The following is a 25,563-nucleotide window of genomic DNA, read 5'->3' as shown; positions in this document are numbered from 1 at the left end:
TAAAGGACAAACCCTTACTCCTCTTTATCATCCATTATATATATATATATATATTATATATTATATATATATTATATATGCTTAACCCTGATCTGCTCCAGTGCAGCTGCTGAGTAACCTGGGGTTGTAACAAGCAAACCCCTGTGTGTGTGGATGTATGGAATAATGGCAATACTATATATATATATATATATATATATATATATATATATATGTCTCTATCAACTTTCCTGAGTTAAAGTAATAAATCAGAAAATTAGAAATTTCATTAAAGCCAAACATTCAGCTTCCACCAGATCACACCTCTCACTCACTCACCCACCCACCCACTCACTCACTCACTCACTCACTCACTCACTCACTCAATGATGCAGGTGTTTCCACACTGTTCAGATGGAATGATTTATTCATAATCATGATAGCATAATAAAACAATAAACATTGAAAGCACTGACAGTTGAACCCAAGGCCTCTCACACATAGCATGCACCACCCCGACCCCAGCGTTCACAGAGACACTGAACATTCCTAACGCCAAGAGACTCCTGGCTCCTGAAAGTCCTCCTTTTTTTAAATTCTCTGCCCCAGTCAGTTTTTTCCTTGTTCTTTTTTTTTTTTTAATCCTTTAAATATATTTTGATATAAAAACAAGCCCACATATGATGAATCAACCATGTTTGTGAACTGCCTCTCCCCCTTCTCCTCCTGTTATTGTCCTGCCCCCCCACCGCTCCTCCGGGGCTGTCTTGGTTGGAGGACGAATATGATACTGGCTCCCATGTCCTCTCTCTTCCTTTTCACGCTCTCTTCTTGGACATTTGAAAAACAAAAAAATCCAGTCTGATGGGGACATGGTGGAGGTGGGGGAGACAACACTAAAAAAATGGTTTGATAACCTCCCTGAAAAAAGAAAGCAATAAAAAAAGATTCCTTAAAAAAAAAAGTAATTAAAAACAAAATAAACCACAACAGTCCAATTGAAAGAAGTGCTGGAGGGAAGTCTGGAGCTCTGTAGACTGGAGGCACTTTGGCACAGAGCGAAGGCCCCACACCTGACACCACGCCGAGGGGGAGGGAGGGAGGGATCGAAGGAAGGAAGGATGGAATGACAAGAGAGCTGGGCTGAAAGGCATGCTGAGCCACATGGTGATATAAAGAACAAGGAATGATGGAGGGGTGAGGGGAAGAAGAAAGAGCACCTGACAAACGTGGAGGAAAAGGCCAGCCTCCCCTCCAGTTAATGCCATGTCCAGGAGAGGAGGAGGAGGGAAGGAAAAACTAAGAAAGAGAGGAGATCTTCCGAGTAGAGGAAGAAGAGAACCTTGGACCAAGAGAGAAGAGATAGAGAGAGAGAGTGAGCAGCAGCAGATATAGAAGGAGGGAAGAGCAGTGGCCCATCGAGAGAAGAGGAAACTGTCTGGCAAAAGCTATACAACACAAACAGGAAAACAGTCCTTCTATGGAAGCAGAGGACGGCTGGTGGACGTCTGAGGTCAGGGGAGGGGGGCACAGTAAGGCAGTCCCACAGGTCAACAGGCTGGGCAGGCAAGAGGAAGGCGCTGTGGTCCCTCTTCTTCTCCTCCTCCTCCCACTGTACGGTTGCGCTCGGCTGCGTCTCGCCCCCCCCCCCTTACCCGCCCCCTCCCACGCCTCCTCTTCACAGGTAGAGCTCCTTGGCTCTGATATGCTGCAGCTTCTCCCTCAACATGCGGAAGGAGGGCCGCACCACGGGGTCCAGGGTCCAGCACTGCTTCATCAGATCATACACCACGGGCGGGCAGCCGTCTGGGGCGTCCATCTTGTATCCCTTCTCTACCCGGGGCACCACCTCTTTCAATGGCTGAGACACACAAACATAACAAAGTTAAAATCAGATTCTCTAAGCGAACTGACTCAAATGCACCCCAACATCCCAGGCAACAGCTTTTCTCCACAACAACAAACAACTAAAGTATGGTAATGGAAATGTAACAAGAGGTGAAGCATGCAGAAATAATTAAATTCATAATTTGCAGCACGTAATGTGTCACATTTTCATGATGTGCTCCAGCAGTTAAATGGCATAAATCTAATTATTTTGAGGTCAACTCTGACGACACAAGACATTTCATTCAAAATAAATAAATAAAAAATAAATAAAAATACTGGTCCCAGCAATGAAGCCTGCCATCTGCTGGTACACCTCAGACCTCAGTGATCCACAGAGACTTGGTGTTCAGGTACTTACAATTCTAGGGTAAGGCACGCGCCCAAAGGAGTAGATCTCCCAAAGTAGGATTCCATAACTCCAGACGTCCGACTTGGTGGAAAACCTCTGTTGGACAAAAAAAGAAGAAGAGGAACATAAATTCATTCAGAGAGCAGCTAGGTTTATTGTCTTCTTCTGTCCATAAAACCTGGATCTTTGTTTATTTGTTTAGTGCTATTTCAGGAGTTCAAGTGAGGATATGTGAATATGACAATAACCAAGTGATAGTACTGTAACATTTTTTGCCCGAGTCTATATTAAAAATGTAATAAGTGAAACCAAACATGTTCAAACGTAAGCACGGGCTGTAGAGAGTGTGTACATGCAGATTGAAAGAATAAAAGAAAACAGAGGAGCAGCAGCCTCTTCATTAAACTGCACAGTTGAGCTTCTGCTGTTACAGAAAGTTCAGTCCACCTGAACTGATTAACAAAACAGCAGGAACAAACTATTATCTCAAATCTGCCACATTTATTTTATAAACACACTGGGCCTCATGCAAGAACCACTTGTGCCACGAGTTCCGTTCTTTAATGGCACGTGTGACTGGTTTAAGAGAACTTGTTTCATTTGCCAAGTTTTTTCATTGTTTGAATTTCCTCTTTGGTACAAACACAATTCACAAGATCTGTTGTATGAGTCATGTACTGATAGTCTGCCTCTCTTCACAGGATGATTTAAGAATGAGAATGCCTTAATCTGAATGTATTTACACTTTCTGATTATATTGGCAGGCAATTAAGCAAATTATTGAGTTCAGCTGCCCTACTATCTATATGTCTGCAGGTTTCTGTCAAGTAGAACATCACTGACAGAATAATATTCGCTCGTCCAACTCTGATACAGTCACATCCTCTTGCTCTCCTCCCATCTAAATTGCTTTAGACGTTTTATAGCATCTAACTTATCTAAATGTGAATCCATTCCCTCTTTATTTCTGTCGCAGTACGGTGCTGCTCTGATGACACCTCGTTGGCAGCTGGATAATCTGTTCCAGTTGTTCTCGGTCCCCTAATATGACTACCGACACTTCCACATTTGTTTGCTTGTCTGCTGATTTTTGACATTAAACTCTGCAGTGTGACATTTTGCTTTTACTCAGAGGATCAGGTAGCCTTATTTAACAATATAAGAAGAATTGTGCTACTACTTTAAATCTTACAGCCTGAAACTCAAGTTAAAGTAGGTGAAAACAAATGCAAAGAAAGCAACAGCACATCAGTCTGCTGACCGTCCTCTCTCACCTTCTCTCTTAGTGCTTCGGGGGAGGTCCACTTGACGGGTAGCTTGGCAGTGTCCTGTATGGAGGAGGCCTCCTTGGTGAGGCCGAAGTCGCTGACCTTGGCGATGTTGTCGTCGGAAACCAGCACATTACGAGCTGCCAGGTCTCTGTGGACGAAGTTGTTGGCCTCCAGGTACTCCATGGCTTCACACACGTCACTGACGGGAGAAATGATGAGTGAGGACGGGATGACTAAGATAACTGGACTGTACATGGACAAATCTGTTGCTGCGGTTATGACTGTTATACCAGGACAGAGTAAATGACAACTACAGCGGAAATAGAACTAGTGCAAAATGATGGTGGAGGCGGGAGGGAAAAACTGGACTCTGATTTAAATTGTCAAGGGACAAACAAGACTTTTTAAAATTAGTTTATCATGAAAAGGAGCTAAATCAATCTTCCTTCTCTTTACGTTCATCCAGTTAAAATCTATTCCCATGCAACTTTCTAACAAGTTCACTCTAGGGTTACATGGCTCACACTGAAAATTAATCATGAAATTCTTCCCTGTGAATGCATGTATTTATGCCTACTGGTCTGAGAGTAATGGCTGCGCTCATTTTAACTTGTGTGGGGGTTACAGCATGAGCTAAATGACTGTTAAATTAAAAATAAATGAAGACTTTAAGGCGCTTGACTTGCAGATAAAGCAGCCGTTTATCAAGGCAAACAAGCTGCATGACGGTCGCTCGTGTGAACAAACAGTTCTTTTATGTTGCCAGTCAAGTGTGTGACACTGTTCTTTTGAAATTCATTTCGAATCCTGTCATCTAGAGAGCAACAGCTTAGCTCTAGACCCGTGCCGATTAAACATTTGTCTTTTGAACAAATTTAATAAGCGTCTGTACAAAGATGAAAAGGACTCACAGTGAGAACTTGAGTAAGCAGTCTCCACCCAGCACAGTCCGTCCTCGAGAGCGCAGGTAGTCCACTAGGCTGCCCTGTGACACAGTTCACACCATTAATACAACATGTGGAGGAGACCACACTTTATCATGGGTGGCTCCAGTGAAGAAAGTGTGGAATGTGTTTCAGTTTTTACAGTATTTCAATTCACAAATTCAAACTATGGGGTGGCTACAAACACGACAGGATTTTGTCCTGTAAATATGACTATTGTTATTTGGACTTGCTGTGGAAAAGCTGTTTAAGTTAGTAGTAATATTAACTTAAATTGTTGTCATTTTCAATACCATTCCCAAATGTTTCTAAACATTTAAGGGCTTGTAAAAGAGGTTTTACGTGTTTCTCTTGAGAAGAACAGCTAAAACGTTAGTGAGACTGACCTTGGCCATGTACTCTGTGACGATGTAGAGACTGCCCCTCTCCTCAACAATTACCCCTAGCAACTGCACCAGGTTGTTGTGCCTCAGTTGCCTGGACAAACACAGAAACCGAGGCATAAAAATGTAGAGTTAGCATAAAAGAGAACATAAGGAATACTCAGAGATGTATAGAAGACAGCGTCTCCCTCCTGCCCATAACAAAATCAAATTTCTTCAAAAACCTGGGAAAAAAGTAGCCAGTGACTGAGGACAGTGTTACACTTAAAAGAGGACAACGTGCCTGTGTACACACAGACACAAACATATTTCACATGTAGTGTGAAGGACAAAGAAAGAGCTGCAGGATCTTACGTCATGACGGAGGCCTCAGCGATGAAAGCCTGCGCTGTGGCGTCATTTTTGATACACTTGACCGCCACCTTGGTCCCTCTGTAGTCTCCGACCATCACATCTGTGAAGGATGCAGACGAGGTGACGTTTCAGTACAATATCTGAGACGACCTTGGTCTATATCATCATTATGGCTCTGATGTATGAAATTAAATGATGTGGAGATCATTGAAAATTCAATTCCTCACCTCCAAACTCCCCTTTGCCAATGGTCTGAATCAGTTTAAGCTCCTTTCTGTTCAAGGCCCAGCCGCCTGCCAAGAGAGGACGGAAGACACTTAGCAGACCTCACAGCCAGAGAATAAAATCATCTGCCTGATTATCAAACTATAACTCTCATGTGTCATTGTACAACCTCCAGGGAATAGCATGTATTATAAAAGGCAGAAATACGTAAAATGTATTGTTATTCGACCAAATTTATAAGATTGGAAAGTAAAAGGTTGAAGACATCCAAGAAGCAGAACTACTAAACTATTCAACAAATGCATTAAAATATTCAGTGGTGAGATTCACATTCATGGCAGCTATCTTCTGGTCAGAGCAAAAGTCCCACTTTATGAATGATGGATCTCTCATTTGGGAGAAAAAGTCTTGATTTATTGCTACATTTATCTTTTTTTCAGTTTTCTGGTGTAAGAATTTGCCGGGTCAGACGGGTACATGAGGAGGAATGAGACAGAGGTGGAGGAAGACTCAGATTGACCTTGAGAGCTGGTGAAGCCCAGCAGTCGTCCCCAGACACAGAAAGATTAATTACCCTCTGTTGATTAATGCTATTAGGACTTGGGATGATAGCAGAGCTTTGAAGAAGACGCAGGCTTTGTCTGTTTATTGTGTGTATATACAGACAACCACAGTAATGTCCCTGTGTGCATTAGTGTCCCTGTAGAGCAGTGTAATGAGCTGAGTGTGTCCTTACTCCTGGAGAACTCGTCTTGCGCTGCCACTGTTCCCTCCATCAACTTGGGTTTAATCAGCCTGGTACAAAGGCCATCAGCATCTTTGGTGTAATGCTGGAGACAGAGGGGAAGAGAAATATATACAAAAATGTTAATGCCAAAAGAGAAAGGTCTGTATGTTTAAATGTCAGAAAACACAATGAAAATCCATGTTTCTAAATCTCATTGTCTAAATCTAAAAGAATCAAATGTATAAAAGCCTGCACTAAATAGTAGCTCACTCTTACTCCAGCTTAGACCTAGAAGCGTGATCAGGGACTGATGTTCATAAATTAATCCTGATGGATGAGACTGTATACAAGCTTTTGATATATAAAACAGAGCAGTGGCTGATGTTTTCAGCAGCGCTCCTCAGAAGAACATGAAGGTGGTGATGAAAAGAAGCCTCAGACTGTGCTGGGAGTTGATGTGAGGAGCTCCTTCTATTTGATATGTTTGGGATATCAGTGGTGTTCACCTTCACCAGAGAAATAAAGCATGAAAGGTTTAACTTTTATCAACATGCATCAAAGTTAAAGGTTTCTGTCTTGAGGGACAACAGAACCGCTGTCTCATTTCCATACAAAAGATGAAATAAAACAAGAGGAGGAGCGAGGCCTTGCTTTATTGTAAGCTGTTGCTGCTGGAAATCAAAACGAATAGATTAGCAAACATGATGGAGGTTCTTTCAAATGATTAAGTTTCAATATGGAGCAAATCTTAATTTTTTGAACAACAAACATTTTACCCAAAACCTTGGCTAACTGTTGAAATGATCAATCGATCCTCAAAATGTCAGACAACTAACCATGAACAGAATAAATACAAGCCACTAAAATCCAAAGCACCTGCACCGCCCTCACACAGCTGTAGTGGTGTCAAGATCACACGAATGAAATGAATAAACTTCTGCTGGAGATCCACAGTGTTAATGTCATCTATAGATTCTGCAGTAACTCCTGTGCTGGGAGGTGTGGAGTTGGGGATCATTTACTGTGGGAACCAGCAGCAGAGTGAGAGTGTGTGGGTGTGGGAGAGGTCAATGCATTTGAGCTTTCACCCCCAGAAACACAAGAAACCAAACAAATCATCTTAAAAATCAGATTGGATGTCAACAATAAATCAGGCAAACGTCTCATTTTGGAGATATTCAGATCCAAGAAAAGAAATAAATCAAGTGCTTTCAAATTGGAAAGATAGAAAAATGACAAAATAGAGACAAACAGTGAATCACTGTCTTTTGGACATACAGCTGAAGTCACACAGGACACCAAACCTCTGTCTGACCACTGAATGAATAAAACAGCAAAAGCAGAAGAAGCTCTCTCACCATCAAAACCAAGGTTACACAACTGCAGCACAGCAGAGCTGACCCCAGTGTGAGTGAGTGTGACTTACTGTTACAACCACCAGGGAGCAGCATGGTGAAGGAAGGGTCAGCCCCCCCCCTCCCTTTTTTTATTTTACATTATTCAGCACTGAAGCTGACAAATGAAGCCACAAACACACAGACCGCCTTCAGCGTGCTATGGAGATGTAGCTACATCATGTGTTATCACATTTGTTGTTTTTCTATATCATCGTGGAGGATGTTAATCTTTTACTGCGTGAAAATATTTTTTAATTACACAATGGTCCTGGAGAAATCAAGATCTTGCTATATATAATTAACAGAGAAGGGTGTAACCAAGGGGTAAAAATACAAAACAGGAATTGTAGCTGACAGCACATTCACTGTGCTCTTACAGCCCTCTAAATACTATATGGAGCCATCTTTGTTTCTCTTCACCAGTATCACTGCATACATGACTGACACACATAACTGACATACATACATTACAGGAAGGAGGTGGGGGTCTGCCGGTATATATTTATGCATATATGTTGTGAGTCTATATTTAGGTCTAAGTGAAGCCTGCTGTGACGGGCTAATAAGAGCAGGAGAACAAGCTGGAAAAACACAGAAGAATGCAAAGAATCCTCTCATAGGCTATTATAGAGAAACAGACAGAGAGAGGACACAGGGGAATTCAGACAGAGGAGAGGATGAGGATATAGAAAGAGAGAGAGAAACATAAGGAGGCAGAAGCAATGTAAGAGGTTGAGATGGATAACAAAGGGAGAAGGAGAGAAAGCAATATGCCAGGTATACACGAGGGCACACGAGAAGAGGAGGAGGAGAAGGAGGGAGGCGGGAGGTGGAGAAAGGAAGTGGAGGCAGAACCAAACCTAGAGTGTGTGAACAAGAGAGAGAGAGAGAAAAAGAGAAAGAGAGAGGGATAGAGGGATAGAGAGATAGAGATTGTGGGGAGCTGATGATAACAAGAATGCACCAGGGATGTAGATAGTCTCAGTGCCAGCTGGCACATTCCTGTCGTCCACTTCCAACACCCCGCAAGGCAAAGAGATGAGGTCCAATTAAAACTGTGATAGCCGCCAATCCAGCTCCTCTCTTTATCTGAGGATGAAAGCCCCCCCCTTCTCTCTCTCTCTCTCTCCCTCTCTCTCTCTCTCTCCTTCCCTCTGCTATCATGTCTCCTGTCTTCCCCTCTACACACTCTGAACTGGCTTTCAGATAACCGAGAGGGAGTGAGAGGATCAGACAGCTTGTTGAAGAATGTGAACGTTTGTTTTTTTAGGGAATCTCCCAGTGGACATCGAATGTGTTCATGTGTATTTGTGTCTATGACGTTATGTAATCAAACCACAGCACAGATAAATCACAGTAATTAACATTTAGAATTGTAAGTAAAATAAATAACACATTGTCATTGGAACAGTTCTTATACTAAGTTTTTTTTTAAATTGTTTTGACTGTTTTTAAGCAGAGATTGCGAATAGGAACAGACAGGGTATTTTGCTTGAAAGAAAAGTCAATACAGGCCTCTGGAGCTGCAACAATCATTCTGAAATTCATCTTCAAATTTCATGTTTTGTCCATCACTTAAAACAAAACCAGCAGCAAATCCTGACCCCTGAGAAGCTGCACCACGGGGAATATTTTGCTTGAAATAATCAAATAATTATCAAAATAGTTTCTGATTGTTTTTCTGCTGAATGACTTATCTCCTAATTAACTAATCATGTCAGCCCTACAGACTTCCAAAGAAGAAAAAACTCTGATGTGGAATAAAGTTTATGGAACAGCTGTATTTTCTGCAACAGCGGCTGCTTTAGGACAGAAAGCGTTGCCAGCAGCAGCAGCAGCAGCAGCAGCAGCAGCAGCAGCAGCCTGAAAACGTCACCCCTGACTTTCAGGACAATTGTAGACAGGATGCTAAGAAGTAGTCAAAGGTTTCATTTTCCTACAAACAACTTTCCTTACAGTCTCTCTCTACAGTCTCATTTTGTGCCTCACACTTCACACCGTTATTAACTTTAGAGAACGATGATCAATTGGCACTGATAATGACAGCCAATTACCCTTTTCAGCAACCACACTGAAAGCCAAGGGTATTATGGGTATCAAGAGTATTATGTAAAGAAAAAAAATAGGAACTTGAATGGCAGCTATGTTCCCATACGTCCCTCACCTCCACCAGCTGCATGAGGTTCTCAAAATACTCCTCCTCGTCGATGGTGAGCTTGCCGTTGTGGTAGATGATGCGGTAGTGCTCCACCTTGCCGTCGCAGCTGACGCACAGGGTGTAATCGCCGGGATAGTTGGTGCTCTCCCTCACCAGGAACAAGCCCGTCTCCGGAGGGTAGAGGAGCCGCTCGGCCTGCTCCCGAGTTATCTTCCCATGAAACCAGCTACAGGGAGGGAAGAGAGGTAGAGACGGAAGGACAGGACAAAGGAAAAGGGAAAAAGAGAGAAAGCAGGTGATTATTTCAGATTATAAAACTGATAGTTTGGATGGCCACACATTATCATGGTAATGTTTTCATTTTCACTGAACTCATTTGCAAATTCAACCAGACAGAAAGCTTCACTTCCACCTATCACATCCCACAGTCCTCCTCTGAACAGAGAAGTGAAAAACAAGAATGGGGCGGTAATGGGAAGCCGGCAGCACTTCCAGTCTGTTCAGCTCGAGTGGAGCAGGGGCGGGGCCCGTCTGGTATTGAGGAGTCACTGAGAAAGTACCTGAACCCAAACAACAGGAAACATGGTGTGCGCACACACACACACCATACACACACACACAAAGCCTCAGGGCAGAGGCAGAGTCGGAAACTGACACGCAGGCATTGCAATAACAGGAAAATGCAAAAACTGCTCAGACGATGTGGTGGATAGGACAGAACCAAGTCACCCGCTCCTGACTGAGGTCAGAGAGACCAGGAGATGGGCTGACTATTTAACACACTTTGGAGTAAAAGGAGGACAAAAAACCTCAGGCTTGGGCTAAATGAAAAAGTTGGTCAGAGTTCTGCTGGTTTGAACTGAGAACAAATAAAGCTCTTGCTTCCTGAATTAGAAGCTAGCTGTATAAGCCTGCTCCAGCCTCACCATATGGCCTGGGGGATACATCTATAGACTACTAATGGATGGGTTACACTGTCATCTACTGCTCGATGGTCTTCATAAATCTCCTCTATTCTAACACAGATATTTCTCACCGTGAGTTCCTACCTGTAATCTGCAAATGTCTATGTGTAACGGAGTATCTAAGTTTACACTGTAAAATAAAGGCGGAGTATGACAAAAACGTCCCATTGTAAGAATTCAGAATTTCGACATCTCTTCCCATCTGCCTCTACAGACCTGCGGCCCCCGAGCTCAAACCCACTGCCATCCCAGCAACCTCAACCACAAACCAGCGCACCGCCCCCATCGATATGTCACTCCTCATGTGAGAGGTTGCGTTAGCTGCAAACAGTAGCAGCCCACAGGGTCTCTCTATCCGTCTTGGCCGTTGAATGGGTGGTAATCAACAGCTATAATTGATTTAGCCCATTTTCCTGTGGCAGCCTCCGTCACTCCTTCCTCCACCTCCTACTCCTCCTCTTCGTACTCGGGCTCCTCAGACAGCGAGGCCCTTGTGGCAAAGCAGCTTAATATGGGTTGAGTTGATTAGATCAGTGCAGGCAGCTTCTCCGATGGACAGCAGCTCCTTAACTCCCACTAATCCGAGAGCAAGCGCCAAGCTCGGATGGCCCAGAGAGATACATATCCCCTTGGTAGACACACACTGGTTGTTCTGTCCATAGAAATTAGCCGCAGTTTTTACAAATTACATCACAGCAAAAAAATGTGGTAAACAACTTGGTGGAAACAACAGGGAACTAGGAAGTAGAACAGAAGGGCTGAACACCCCAGCTTTCTTTAGGGTGGTGCTGGAATTTGGCGCAGATGTCTGCCACATGGGGGCAGCAGAGAGAGCAGGCTGTTACATGCCAGTGAGGAAGGCGAGAACTGTATCTACTGATGAGTATTGAAAAGTCAGGGTGAGCATGGGACAGAAGAGCACAACTGAACCCTTATGTGACCTAGAAGAGAGGGAGAGGTCTGCTCTGAGACATCTGTTAGTCATACATAACTAAATCATCAAGTCCCTGTGGGTTACAGCTGATGCCTCCAGTCCAGAGGAACTTCACTGTGCAGTGATGTCAAAGGCAGCGGTCAGGACATGAGGTCAGTTAAGTGTAATCAGGCAAAAGGTTTGGGAGACTATTCATTCCAGTAAGTGAAATCAAATGTAGAATTTGTGACAGCAGTTAGTCGGCGCTTAAAAGTTGTTTTATTCCGTAGTATATTACATGTTGGTGTCGGCCACCAAAACTTTATATTCCTCTAACTAAAATAAAATCTAATCAGAGCTTTAGCAAAGTTGCAGCTAGCATTGGACTTTAGTTAATCATACTGTGTGCAGGGCTAACTAAACTGCTCCCTGCCCACACCATGTTAAAGATGGTGTGCACAGGCAGTGTGAGTGGCAAAGGGAGAGAGTCAAACTTTCAGCGGCAGGGGATAAAGCGAGACAAAGAAGGTTAAAGGCTGCTTAAATGTTACAGTGTCATACAACCAACTATTGTGAGCTCCATAAACAATGCTGAAAGGACCACCACGCTCATGACTATTGATCATTGGGCAAACTCCCTTTGTAGTGTAAAGATTTCCTCTATGGAGCACAAGCACAGTTCACTGTGTTGTCACACAATGTTTCAAAGTCCTTAATTAAGTAGCTAATGAACATCACCTAATACTGTCAAAGTAAAACATATCTCTCAGGAAAACAAAAGGAACAAACACAACGACCATTTTCTCTAACACAACATTAGAAACACTGACAGACTGAAGTAAATGTGTAAATTCAGCAGAGGTCTGATGTAATGAACTCGGCTGCATCCATTTCAGAATAATTCACAGTGGAGCATATCTCGCAGTGCATCACTATTCCCAGGAGTGTGACCATCCTCTTCTTCTAACTCCACAGTTCCTGACATTTACCACTGAAGTTGAAAAACTTTCTACTAATCTGTCAAGTTTAAATACTGTAGCAGCCAGTACGCTCTCAGCTTCCCCGTCTCCTCTCATTTGCATATGCCTCTCGTTATATTTTCCTCCTTTTGAAATAGCAGCAGTTTCAAAAAGCATGATTCAAACATAGCAGGCAGCTGGTCCTGGCCTCTGTGGCAGCCAGACAGCGACAAGAGAAGGAACAGGAAGACCAAAAGACTGTAAGAAATCGCGTTTCCATCTTTTGATGCATTGTCTGACTTTTGAAATCAACACTATGTTTTCACTTGCTGCAGGGAACAGAAGTGAAAGGTGGTACAACAACTTGTTCACACACTTAAAAAAGGATGGAGACCATATGTGGCAGTGAACAGAAACACATAAACATCTGCAGCTATCATCTTTAATAATACTGTCTTATTCCTGTACTGCACTTTGGCATCATGTGTCATTTTCCCATAATGTTCTTTCTAAATACAACATTTCAGTGTTAACAGTCTACAGCTATTCATCATAAAAATGATGTGTAAACACCATGACAGTGTAAGACATTCATTTTAAACAATGTCTGAGTGTGAGTCATTCAAGAAAGCCCATACACACACAGAGACCTGCAAAGTTTAGTTGGGTTTCTCCTGTTGCCCCTCTGGTACTTACGGCATAAGACTGAGTTTCCCTCCTGATTTGACTCCTTCCCTTTTCTGGACATAGTTAGCTGGGATGGTGCCCTCTCTGCCCACTGTGTTCCTCGCTCTGTACCAGTTGGGATCCTGAAACAGCCAAACACGAGACAACACAACTTAATATTCGATGTATGCAGTCATCTCAACATAAACCAGAGTCATTCTCTAAACACACCGAGTTGGTAGCAGAGGTAAAGCTGTTGGATTAGAAACCTACAGTACTCTGCACATATTGCATGGATGCTGCAATCCACTTCATCACCACTGGTTCAAACAGATATTAGTGGGAATAAGCTGCTGCAAACAGTGAGGGCTGCTGTATTATCTGAGGCACAAATGGGAACCAGAGCCTCTAGCTAGAAAAGAAGTGACTGTTTGATGGAATTATATTCACTCACATTGTGCGTTTTTTTTTCTTTTAGCAAGCAGCTTGTTTGTTTTGTACATGGTAGCTCTGATTGTTAGCAGCATGTTGTTGTGATATTAATTTGTTAGAACGTCAGCATTAGGGGGTAAGCTTTTAGTTGTCTTTTAGCATCCCGTTTTCACTATGAACTGCTGGTACTGGATCATAGTTGAGCTTGAGATATGACACACACCACTTTCAGTTATTGGTGTTACTGTTTGCTGACACAGTTCAGTAATGTGAAATTGCTACGCCGGCTATTACGAGCCAGAGGAGGAAGCTGTCCATTTAGCTTTTAATCATTAATACACTCTACATTAGTTTCTGAGACATAAACAGGAACGTGGGTCAGGAACATTTATGCTGACATAGTCGTACAGATATCTATATGTCAGTGATTGATGATCAGTAACTGGGAAAACTAAAACAAACAATATCAATTGTGCAGCCTCATTAAGAAGTAAATTAAAAAAACTTTTGAACACTTGACTCATTCCTGGAATAACAATCCTTTGGACAGTTTGAAAAATTTGGTAAAATGCACGTTATTGACATATTGAAAGTTGTGTGCTCAGCCACCGGCTTCCTTACCCTGGTGACTCCGATGATGGTCAGTACATCTCCTTTACAGAAGGGCAGGTCCTGTTCGTTGGCAGTCTGGAAGTTGTACTTGGCTACACACTCTGTGCCAGTCGACCATGGTGCCTGCATCACACAGGACAGAGAGGAACCGACATTAATAACAGTGATTCAACTTTAGCTCTGAGTTTAGCCTCAGGAGCTGAACTGAGTTATTTATGCCAAACCAGTTACAATACTCAACAGCAAAGTCAAAACTAGAGGTGAGAAGACACTGAGGAAGGACATGGAAATAATTAAAGAGGGCAGTAAGTTCTATTTCACAATGTTATGACATGATTGTTTTGTCACCACAGCCTCACAGCAGGACACTGCTGGGTTTAAATCTTTTGCATGATGATTTATCATCTGTTGTGAATGTGTTTGACCTGTACAGTCGACTAAATAAAACCCAAAAAAACACAATAAACTAGAGACTATGTTGCGATAGGATCACATCAGCAGTGACGCCCGTCCACATGTCGATGTTCTAACCCATGAGTACTCAGTAGTTATTACTATATTATTACTCATGGGTCAGACCACACCCACTTCCCACACTCCACTCAGCCTTCATTTTGATTTCAACTACTCACGTAAAGTTTTGTAACTGTATCTTATATGATCTATTGCGGTGACAAAATCAACAGACAGACATATAAACATCTGCCTAAGTACTCTGTGGTAGTTCCCACTACACAAGCCGTCTCCAGGACAACATTTTGCCATGATGACACACACACACACAACACAGACTCACAAAGTGAAAAAAAATACCAGCCATGCTGTCATGACTGCTAACAAATTAATACCAAAGACTGGACTCTTCTAACAGATGTTTAAATAAAAAGCAGAGGTCTAAATGCACGTAGAACATATAGTAATTAAATGTATCTCTGTTTTTCTAGGTGTCCATCTTATCAGTGCACTATTATTCATATTGAAAGCTGTATAATAAACTAATTTACAATTGAACACATTTAAAAATGTGAATTAAAGGCAACATAACGTAGAGTAAGAAGTTGAGATGGGAGCTACTGAGATCTGCTAAACTGGTTAAACTTCGCAGGAATTCAGCTGTTTGTTTATTCTCCATCCTCCATTGCTGCCTCGTTTAGTTGTGGAATTTCATCAAAATAGACAGTTTTCAAGTAAATTAAGCTTAGACTAACTATGTACATCTCTCCAACTAGTTACAGCCTTCCTGTTACTGCAGCTTGTATGATACAAAGTTGGATCTCTGCCACACATTAAATAAAGACACTACACCAAAGTGACCGCCTCAGAAATTTGCATTACTGAAAACTCCTTACCAGGGCTTGCTTTGAAACTCATCAAAGCTATTAAAGTTTTATACTGTAGTTACCCTCAGTCACTCTGAATACTGTAAAAATGGCAGCTACTTGCCTAATATACACATGTAAATGACAGCAGCGGTGAAAATGCTGAGTCTATTTAGTTTCAACGTTAGATAAGCCCAGACGTGTGATCAAAAACATGCTTCAATAGAATGAATGAGATGAAATGAAAAAGCAAGAGTACAAAGCGGCAGATGTGACTGAGCGAGTAGGGTCCTTGTACAAGCTGCTTTATTCCATACAAAACACAGTACAGCTGCATGTGTCTGATGCAGCCTCAGTCAATACGGCATAATGAGTTTGGACCACTGCTGACAACCGTGTCTGAGGGTTATGTAGGTACAGAGAAACCTTTTCTTTTCCGCTGTTAATAATTTCCACGTGTGGTCACTTGAACCAAAGGACTTCACTGGACTTATGAAGGTCGGTTTTGCTGGAGAGAATGATTGCTGGAGAAATTTCCTTGAGGATCTTTAGTAATTTAAAACATAGCCTGGTACAACACACAAAGCAGCTGGGGAAGGAAATCAAGGCCTAAATTTAACCTGAAGTTACATTCACATGTCTTAGAGACAACAAAGGCTTTCCACATGCCTGTTCCCTAAAAGGAAAGTGCCACTAATCAGTCAGTGAATATTTTGAAATGGCATAGTCAAATATTTCAGAGGTCATCTATATAAAGTACGTCATCATTGCTCAACAGGAAGATGTAAACCATCATTCAGCTTTCGTTCACTTCTGGAGAGACGTTCAAGTCAGTGTGGTGGTCTGCTGATGGAGGCACAATAGCTACTAAATCTTTGAACTTCTGTAAGTTCTGTAAGACAACCAATAGGTCACACTTCTGCTCCTCAAAGTTTTCTGGGTTAAGAAGGTCCATGGCCTTATGACATCCTTGCGGACACCCACTGTTTGACTTTAGAAACAGACTGCCATCACTGGAAAGCCAGGACCACACTGAATCCATCATGCATTTATTCTGCAACAAACCACAGTCTGTTATGTCCTGAATAATCTGGCATGGTCGACGTTTGTAGCATTACAACATGATTAATTACTTGCAACTTAGATTGACTGACAAAAACATGATGGAAACTTCAGAGAGCGTGAGAAACAACACAGAAGAAGAATAAATCCAGTGCTTGTTTCACAGCCTGACTCATGCAGGAAAAACACTGCACTCTCTCGTTTGATGTGATTGTGTGTGTTTTGTTGTGTTATCGTGTGATTCAAAGCATTTAGTTGGATCACAGCGTTGGTTTTTCTAAATCTTCCTAAAAAGGTAATTCTTTTTTAAAAAAATTTTAAGATTTTCACCTGACTGTAGTGAAACACTGTGACAGATGAAAACAAAGTGGATCGATAAGGACATGTGAAGGCAGAGGATGTAGGAGAGACAGTAATCCCACTCTAAGGCATCAGTTAAACCACTGAGACAGCCTGGTAATGTGAAACCACCAAACCTGAGCTGGGCACTTTGATGGATGTGTGCACACCAGCAATGTGCATTAAAACAGAGCTGGAGATATGGATTTCTTTCTTGCACTGGTTCCCTTGTGTGTGCAAATGTGCGTATGCACGTGCATGTTAGTGAACATTGTTGTTTGGACAAAACAAGACATTTAAAGATGTTACGTTGACTCTATGATGGAAGCTTTTATTATTTCATGTAATTTTAGAGCAACTAATTGACTCATTCATCATTATTGAAAATAATCATTCCAAATCCACATTTGACCTTATTACCTTCTGCCTTATTAATGTGGCGTGTTATCCATAGAACAGCTTTGAGCTTTGAGTGTGACTTCATGTGAGTGAAGTGCGGATTGCAGCTTCACAGTTCAGTACTAATTAGGAAGCTTCAGTGTGGGAAAGGGTTGCAGACAACAAAACACAGGCAGGACCAAACAATGGAGAAATTACTGAGCATTAAAGCTGATTCTTGATGTTGAAAACAGATCAGCACCGTCAAAAACCTTGACGGATCACAGAAGCGTGTACTACAGTGTTGTTTTCATCTAGAGAGAATGAACCAACTTCCAATATTAAACAACAGTATAAAACCGGACTGCTGGTATTAGAGAAAATTACCCACCAGGTTTATTCATTTGAACATTGATGTTAAACAGAAGACCTTAAACATGAACTGCTTTACTGACAGTGCTTATAAAGATCTATACATGCATTTTTATCTAAAGTGTTCATATGTAAGACATGTGTGACAGAAGAATATGCATCAACTCCTTCAGTACAAATATTACAACAACTGACATTTCAGAGAGTAGATGTGAAAGCCACTGGACCCAGACAACATGCATGTCACCCAGCAGTGGAGACATGCTGCCAAATAAGTATCAGAACAAGAGAAAAGCCCATTTAGACAGATAGAAACTTTTGTTTTTAATATTATGTCAGGTTTAGTTTGATTAGTTAAAGAAAAGTGAACAAATGCTTTTCCTTAGATGATCATTGAGATGACTGTTCTTCTAACTGTAGTTTAAAAAAAAAAAAAGTAGCAGATGCTGACTCCAGAGTAGATTCTCGTCTAGATGTGTAAAGTTGTATGAAACGTATTGTTGAAAGTGTTTGCCTACTGGAGCACCTGTAAAAACCTGTATATTGGATAGGTAAAGGTGAAAAATATGCAATTTATGCTTCACTTACGTGGATCCCAGACATGATGAAGGGAATTGGGCAGCAGGTGTCCTCAGGCAGGTAGCGGTCAGTGTTCAGCTAGTACCATCAGAGCTGTAAGAAAAGAAAAAAAAAAAAGGCATTAGAAATACAACTAATAATCTGTTCATTTTAAAGAATGAATGTTAGCTATATACTTATCTCTTACTACAGATGATTATGGATAGGGCTGGGTTGAAAGAAATCGATTCTCTGATTCGATCTTCATTTGAATAATGAATATCGATATCGATTCATAAAATCCTGAGGTCAATCTTTTAATCTATGCCTTTTACAGTCTCCCGTGGATGGGCTCATACACATTTAATGTTTTTAATAATACCAGATTAATGGTACAAGTAACCGCATTAGTTCTTACTCTCAAGCAAAATTGCAACTGCCATTGCCGAATCGGTGTTGAATCGAACTGATTTGGAAATTGCATGAAATTGGGACCTTGCCAACTGGAATTGAGTCAGTTCGGGAAATCAGGGGCAATACCCAGCCCTAATTCCTGATCTATCTTTGTCTGTAAAATGTGCATGCAAGTGTAGCTGTTGTTTTAGAAAAGACGTCAGCTGACAATGTAGTACATGTCCACAGAAAACAAGTCACAGAAGCACAACTAAATAACCACATCTTGCCTCCCACACCGGCAGTGGAATGACCTTTTCAAATGACCTTACTGTATTTCTTTTCTATATGCTCCCTCTACAGTCAGGGTGGGAATTATATTTAACTGGGATATATAGAAAACGTGTAGCAGTATGTGCTATGATATGGATTTGTCTATAATCACTGGTTCTGGTGTAATATGCATTTTAACTATCACATAAAGAAAACCACAAGCATCAGTGCATCTTACTGCATGTCAACCAGTGAGGGTACATTTGTATTTTATGAAAAGGTGTCTGGAGATAAATGAGTATGTGGATTAGTCAAAAAATGTGTTCCGGCTCTAAAATAATAGAGGTACTGTCTTTGGTCAGCGGTTCAAATCCAATAACATGCCTGGACTTGCATATGTATCCTACCAGTTTCTGATTTTTGGTTCCTTTGACAAACAAAATAAGCTGCTGATAAAAGACAGCTAAAAGACACATGGCTATCTGGGAGGTGGCTTTCTAACTCTTTAATTATAGTAATAATATAGTCACTGGATGCAAAATATGAAATTCTGAGAAGTCTGTTGAGCATCTTGCTTCTGCAGCCAATTACTAGACTTTTAAAAGGTGACCTTGATCCAGTGACAAGGAGACAGGGGGGGGGGGGTTGGGGTACAGAGAAAGAGAAGGGGGAAAGAGGGAGAAAGAACATGGAGACATAAACTGCAAGTGATGAGAGTGTGTGCATCTGTGTTTCAGTTTCCATGTGTGGTTGGGTGTGTCAAAGTGTGTGGCTGAAAGTGTGTATAATAATATAGAGGGTACTGGTGTGTGCCTGGGAGGGTGTGTCTCTACATGTGTGCCTACATTAACCTATATGTTTGTGTGTTCTATTGTCTTTTTGTGTGTGTGTTTTTTTTACATGTCTCTTATATGTCACACACCCTTAAAGGGCTTTTTGATTTTTACTGTAGCCCCTCATCATCAGAAACACAGTGATAAATCGGTTCCAACAAGCTAAATATTATCATAGCTTGATGGTTGATCCATAAGTGAATAAAGGCTTCCCGCAGTAGCCTCCATTCAAAGCATCTCACTTCCGACCAGGTCAGAGAACAGGAAGTTGAAATGGGCAGGGAGGTGAGTAAAAAGGAGGAAGTAGCTGCACATATTTTTCCAGCATTTCATATGAGGATGGGAGGGGCTGTAGTTGGGAGTCCAGTGTGACCATGGGTACTCTGGTCACTGCTTCCCTTTAGACCGACTACAGCCACTCTCAACAGTCAGGTCACAATAGATCAATAAAATGGTGAATAAAGCACTAAAACAAGTTAATCATAATCCCAACTAAAAATGCCTTCTTTAACCTCTCCCCTCACTTTGATTTGCCCTGCATTAATAGGGCCTATAGTTTTCACTGTGATTTAGTCTATTTGATGAAAAGTAGCTGAACTTTTTGTCCAGTGAGCGTAAGCCAGTTGTTTCCCACCAGCACTCTCAAAGTAACTCAGTGCACTGTGTAATTTTAGACCCATGAAAATGATGCATCTCCTTCAGAGGGCTTGGCTACTGGCTGGCATGCTCTCTGAGAGCATCTATGGCCAAGCTTCAATGCACTGCCATATCCTGTGTTCAAACAGGAAACAGCCTAATTGCAGACCATTGCAGATCTGTATGCAAACTGACAGAGCCAAATATATCCAAGGCCAGGCTGCTCCGGTGCACCCGGAGGGCACGCGCTTCTTTCCCTTTAACACTCTTTACGTCTAACGCACTGCTGCTGGAACAGAGCAGTGTGGCTCGCCAACCCACAGCCACACGAGCTGGACAATATAGGAGAGACAAATGAGTGCTATTCTTAATGCTCTTCAATGCTGAGGAATGCCTGCCAGCTATTCAAGAGCTTCAGCATCACACTGCTCACATCACTCTTCTTAAGTCAGTCAAGTGGTACTCAGTAAAGCCAGTGAGTGAAAAGAGTTCTTCTTCAATTCAATTTTCTATAGCAGACTGCAGAGCATGGACACTGTCTACACTCTGCCACAAGACTTCACTTTCTCTCAGAGAAGACACCCATACTGAGAATGAATGTATAGTGACACCATACATGTTTGATGCTGAGAAAGAGGGTATAGTAACTCTCCACTGAATATCTACGCATAAAACCAAAGCTGTGTTCAGGCTGATAATAGTAGCGTGTCAAAAATATAAAGAAAAGAAGTGTGTTTTAGGTATGCTGCTCGAGTTACCTGTCAGGAGATGAAATATGAACCAGTAAGCCTAGTTTGAAGCTTATTACACACCAAGACACTGCACAACAGTTTATATCCCTTTGAGACAGGATTTTACAACTCTGGAAAGTTGTCAGAGCAGCGATATTTTACTTCAACATAATGATCCTCAGTGCAAAGGATTTTACTAGGTGTGTGTTTGCATCGATTGCATCGATGATGCCCTGCGTTGCGGGAAATGCCAGAATCAACTTCTCCAGATTTGCCTGTATTTTTATTTTATTTCATGTTAGTGTAAGCCCTCTGCTGTGGTAGTCCCACTTTATGAATGCAATGGCTTCAATGAAATGAATCAGGGGCCTTGCATTTTTGATACAGTGCTATTATTAGTCTGAGCACGGCCTAATAATTTTAAAATCAAACCAGGATCAGGGACCAGCTGAGCACTTGACACCAGCACCAGAGTCTTTTTTAATAAAAAGACTAACTTTATGGCTCATCATCATATGTTAAGGTCACACATCAAAGCGTGCATTTAGCATTCTAGTTCACCCCAGCTACCAGATATGCCACACACCAGTGGAAATCACTTCCTTCTCCACTCCCCTCCTCCTAATTTCCTCTCTCTGTGCGACAGGAGATGCTGGTGACAGTGTCATGGCAACACGCCGACCAGCAGTCTTTGAAGTAGTACTTCCCAGAGTGCAGCACTGCCTTTTCCTTCGCTATGCCAGATGACAGTAATGTTACTACTGTTTGTGTCTTATGTGCCATTTCCATTATCACTAGGAGTGTATGCTAAATCATGTTGTACTTGAACTGTCTCCAAAAGTCTTTGTGCCTCATATCAACCTACTGCACAGGAGCTGCTTTGGTAAATCGAGATGGACTTGATAAAGTGGATGCGGGGTCCTGTTGCTTGTTTACTATCTACTGCGTGCCTGTGCGATCTCGTTTCACCACATTAATATTTCCCTGCGCTGGCTGTGCGTCTGAGACATGTTCTTGATATCCACTGTACTTTGAGAATAAAGTAATATTATCCTTTGTTTCTGTACAACACCAGCATCCAGAATCCTGAAGCTACACCGCTCTGCTCATCACACAAGCATAGCTACAGTCAAAAAGCATCATGTATCAGCTATGTGTCTTTGCTATAGGCTGGTGGGCCTTGCTAAAGACAAGTCTTCCTGAAAATGGTGATGCTTCCTTTTTGTTGAAAGAGAAAAAAAATATATTTTTTAAAGTAAGAGAAGGTTTAAATTGTAGATGATCAAACAATAACTTTAAAACTGAAGGTATGCTGGTGCTGGTCTGATTCATGAGGGTTTCTGCTTGTCATATCTGTCTGACCACACCTCATTATTCAATGTGCTTCTTTTCGCTTCATGCAGTTAAATTTGTTCCGGTTTAGTAAACATTTTATTTTCTTGTGATTTTACACCATAGAAATACACACTGCTCTGACACTGAATGAGAAACTGACTTGATCCAGTGACAGTACAGACAATAACCATAGAGTAAGAGCACATTCCCTGTTTCATTAATGTTAACACTACCAGTCTCCCTGTTCCTTGTCAGTGAAACAGCTCAGAGATTTGTCACTTGATGGAGTTAAGCCTCAGATCTCTACAGTTCTGCTTTAGCAGCACATTACGGGTTATAATTCGGGGCATTTATCTTACACTCTAATCCAAGTCTTATTAGCTGACACTCAACCCAAGACTCACAGTGCTCTTTGTACTGGACACCTACCATGTGCAAGCCACTGTGAGAATGTTTAGCTGATTGTTGCTCTGTCAGCTTTTCCCTGGATAAATAAACAAGTTTAACTGAGGCTGCTGTTGTCAGTTTTCTAAAACTACTGTGACAAAGCTGTGGGTTATGTAAAAATAAGGCTCTGCTCTGAGGCAGGCCCAGGGCCATTCACAGATTACAGTGCTATTAGCACAGTGTCAAGAGGTTATAAAACTCTGCTTTTACTTGGGGTGACAATTTAGCATGGCCCAGACATATGTCTGTTTAAATAAGGATGTCATCATTTGTCCTCGGCGAAATTCAATTTACTGAGCCAGCATTAAACAACAGCTGCCATCACACAGCATTAACCAGTAAACAACATTCCCATCATCTGGTTGGTCAAGTAATGCCACACAAGTGCTCTGTATGATGCAAAGACAGGGCTATACACAGAACTAAATGTTCTTACATTGCAGCTTTGTGTTGGTTTTTTGAGAATGCAGTTTTTAGCTTAAGTTATTAGACCGGACCCTGACCGAGTCTCAGTACAAAGTTTGTATTGTAGAGTGTACTGGCAGCAAAAAGAAACGGGGGAAAATATGGAAATGTGACCTACTGGCTATGCAAATGTACAGTATAAGCTCACAAAAAACGCTCAGAGAGACGGACGCTTTGCAGAGTGGACAGCATGGAACTGTCAACAACAAATGACTTGTGGCTGCATCGCATTTTCTCATATGTAAAGTAGCTGACAGGAGACTTGTTTGCAACAGAAAATTATGACCATATACAGTATGACATATGTGAGGTGGTGCCCACGGCACACAGTGAACAAATGTGATACCCTGGTTGGGAAATATGCAAATTCAGATTTGTGCACAAAAGTGAGGTAATACATTTTAGTGTCTCTCCTCATGTTTGACGTTCAGCACAATTTGCATTTTTACCTCTGTCACTATTGCACAATTACATTAAAGACATTCAGCTGAGGCTGAAACTGAGTTTCAGTTACTTCGTACAAACAGTGCAGGTGCCTATTTTTAACAGAACAGACTAGACTTGTACTGATTGGCGATCAGCTCAACTATCAATGATTGAACAGATGATCGCTGACTGTTTTTTTTCCTGCTCTTATTAAGGACCAGTGATGATGGTCACTGTTAATCAGCACAAGTGACACAGCTCCTTCATTTAAAATCAACCCATTTGTGATCCCTCTTCCAACTTCCAATTCTGACAAGTGTGCTATGCAATCTGACAAAAAGCCTGCTTCTCCATTCTCTATATGCCTGCTCAGCGATCACCGAGCGCATGGCTGCGTCGTGTTCCGGCTCAGTTGCGGCTGTCGGAGACAATCCTCTGCTATTTTAGCTAGTGTGTGTGTCTGTGTGAGTGTGAATGTGAGAGAGTTTGTGTTCACTGGGTCTGTCAGCCACGCAAGACCCCAGCTCTTTTAACCACTCTGATATCTTTACACGGCAGGTCTATTTTTGCTGGACCAGCTTCCATATGAATTTGAATGTATGTAAATACCTGGATTTATTAACAATTCACTTGAATTTTTAATTATGCATTTCATTGATTGCTGCCTTTGTCTTAACACACATACAGCAAAAGTAATCTAAACTGACAACAAGACGGTTACTTTTTAATTACGTGTCAGAAAAACACTGAGGAATATTTTTTTATCAACACCCTCTTGATTTTAAAACCCAGTAACACACTAAGACAGACTTGTTCTCCCTAAGGACTGCACTCAACACAAAAACAATAAGTAGGCTACTCAATGCAACAGGGTTAAAGCCAGAATTAAAGTTCCCACATATTGCTGAAAGGGAGATATCCATGTCTTAACTACTGACAAAGTATCAAAACGCTCACTCCACAGAGAAAAACACAGTCTGTATTCAGAACCTGTGCCTTAAAACCAGCCGCCAGTTAGTTTTGCCAAGCTACAGTAGTAGGCTACAATCCGATACCTATAGTTGGCCTGCTGTTACGTCACTCATAAAACAGTTTTTATATTAATGAGACACAAAATGCCCTGTTCTTGGTAGAGCTCCAGGGAGAAGATGTGGTGTGTACACCTCGTTTAATGTGGATATGCGTGTACATTTATGTGCCAAGCGACCCCCTACAAGGAACCAGGAAGTGGGCTTCAATTAGTGCAAATGCAGAGATAATGTGCCCAGCGATGGAAGCAGTATCCCCAGACATTTAGTATGCCTCAGTGTCCTCATGTCCTTTTCATCTGGATGAGCTGTCTCCCACCACAGCAGGCAGCCGCTACTGGGCCTCCTGTGCTTCAGTGATCACATGACTCTGACAGACAGTGTTCAGTGTAGGGATAAGGCAACAAAACAAACGTACAACTCATTCACCACACAGAAACACAAACGAACAGTGTTTTCAAGCAACAGTTTTGATACCAAGAGTGATATGGTTAAGGTATATTACATACAGTTCACAGATTAGTTCATCTATATTGGCTGCTCTTAACTAGAGACAGAGGAAATTTAACCGATGTTTAAATCAAAGTCGCAGTCCAGATGAATGTTCCCACATTTGATGTTTGTAGTTTTGTGCAGTTTTGCTGCTAAGCGGGTAACAGCAATTATGAAACTTAAAGGCACATGCTGTACCAATAATTTAACCAGGAGTTAAAATTTCACATAAATCACCCTTAACCTTCCATA

General features: G+C 41.7%; 1 protein-coding gene across 1 annotated transcript in view; it reads right to left on the bottom strand.

Annotated features, from left to right (window-relative positions):
* Positions 1-1,628: 1,628 nt before the first annotated feature.
* cskl (c-src tyrosine kinase-like) overlaps positions 1,629-25,563 on the bottom strand; it is a 40,644-nt gene continuing 16,709 nt past the window's right edge. Inside the window, exons 2-13 of the mRNA XM_023429740.2 lie at positions 18,283-18,366; positions 14,234-14,347; positions 13,211-13,323; positions 9,684-9,903; positions 6,132-6,225; positions 5,398-5,463; positions 5,171-5,270; positions 4,820-4,910; positions 4,401-4,474; positions 3,493-3,688; positions 2,228-2,314; positions 1,629-1,840 (exon numbers count right to left, since the gene is read on the bottom strand). Coding sequence (XP_023285508.1) covers positions 1,658-1,840; positions 2,228-2,314; positions 3,493-3,688; positions 4,401-4,474; positions 4,820-4,910; positions 5,171-5,270; positions 5,398-5,463; positions 6,132-6,225; positions 9,684-9,903; positions 13,211-13,323; positions 14,234-14,347; positions 18,283-18,297 — 1,353 coding nt within the window. The 5' untranslated portion in view covers positions 18,298-18,366 and the 3' untranslated portion in view covers positions 1,629-1,657. The remainder of the gene's footprint in view (positions 1,841-2,227; positions 2,315-3,492; positions 3,689-4,400; positions 4,475-4,819; positions 4,911-5,170; positions 5,271-5,397; positions 5,464-6,131; positions 6,226-9,683; positions 9,904-13,210; positions 13,324-14,233; positions 14,348-18,282; positions 18,367-25,563) is intronic.

Source organism: Seriola lalandi, unplaced genomic scaffold, assembly GCF_002814215.2.
Source record: "Seriola lalandi dorsalis isolate HSWRI2012SDOR001 ecotype SW California unplaced genomic scaffold, Sedor1 jcf7180002054898, whole genome shotgun sequence".
Classification (NCBI taxonomy): Eukaryota; Metazoa; Chordata; class Actinopteri; order Carangiformes; family Carangidae; genus Seriola; species Seriola lalandi.
The sequence above is the reverse complement of the archived record's forward strand: the minus strand, read 5'-3'. Positions and strand labels throughout refer to the sequence as shown.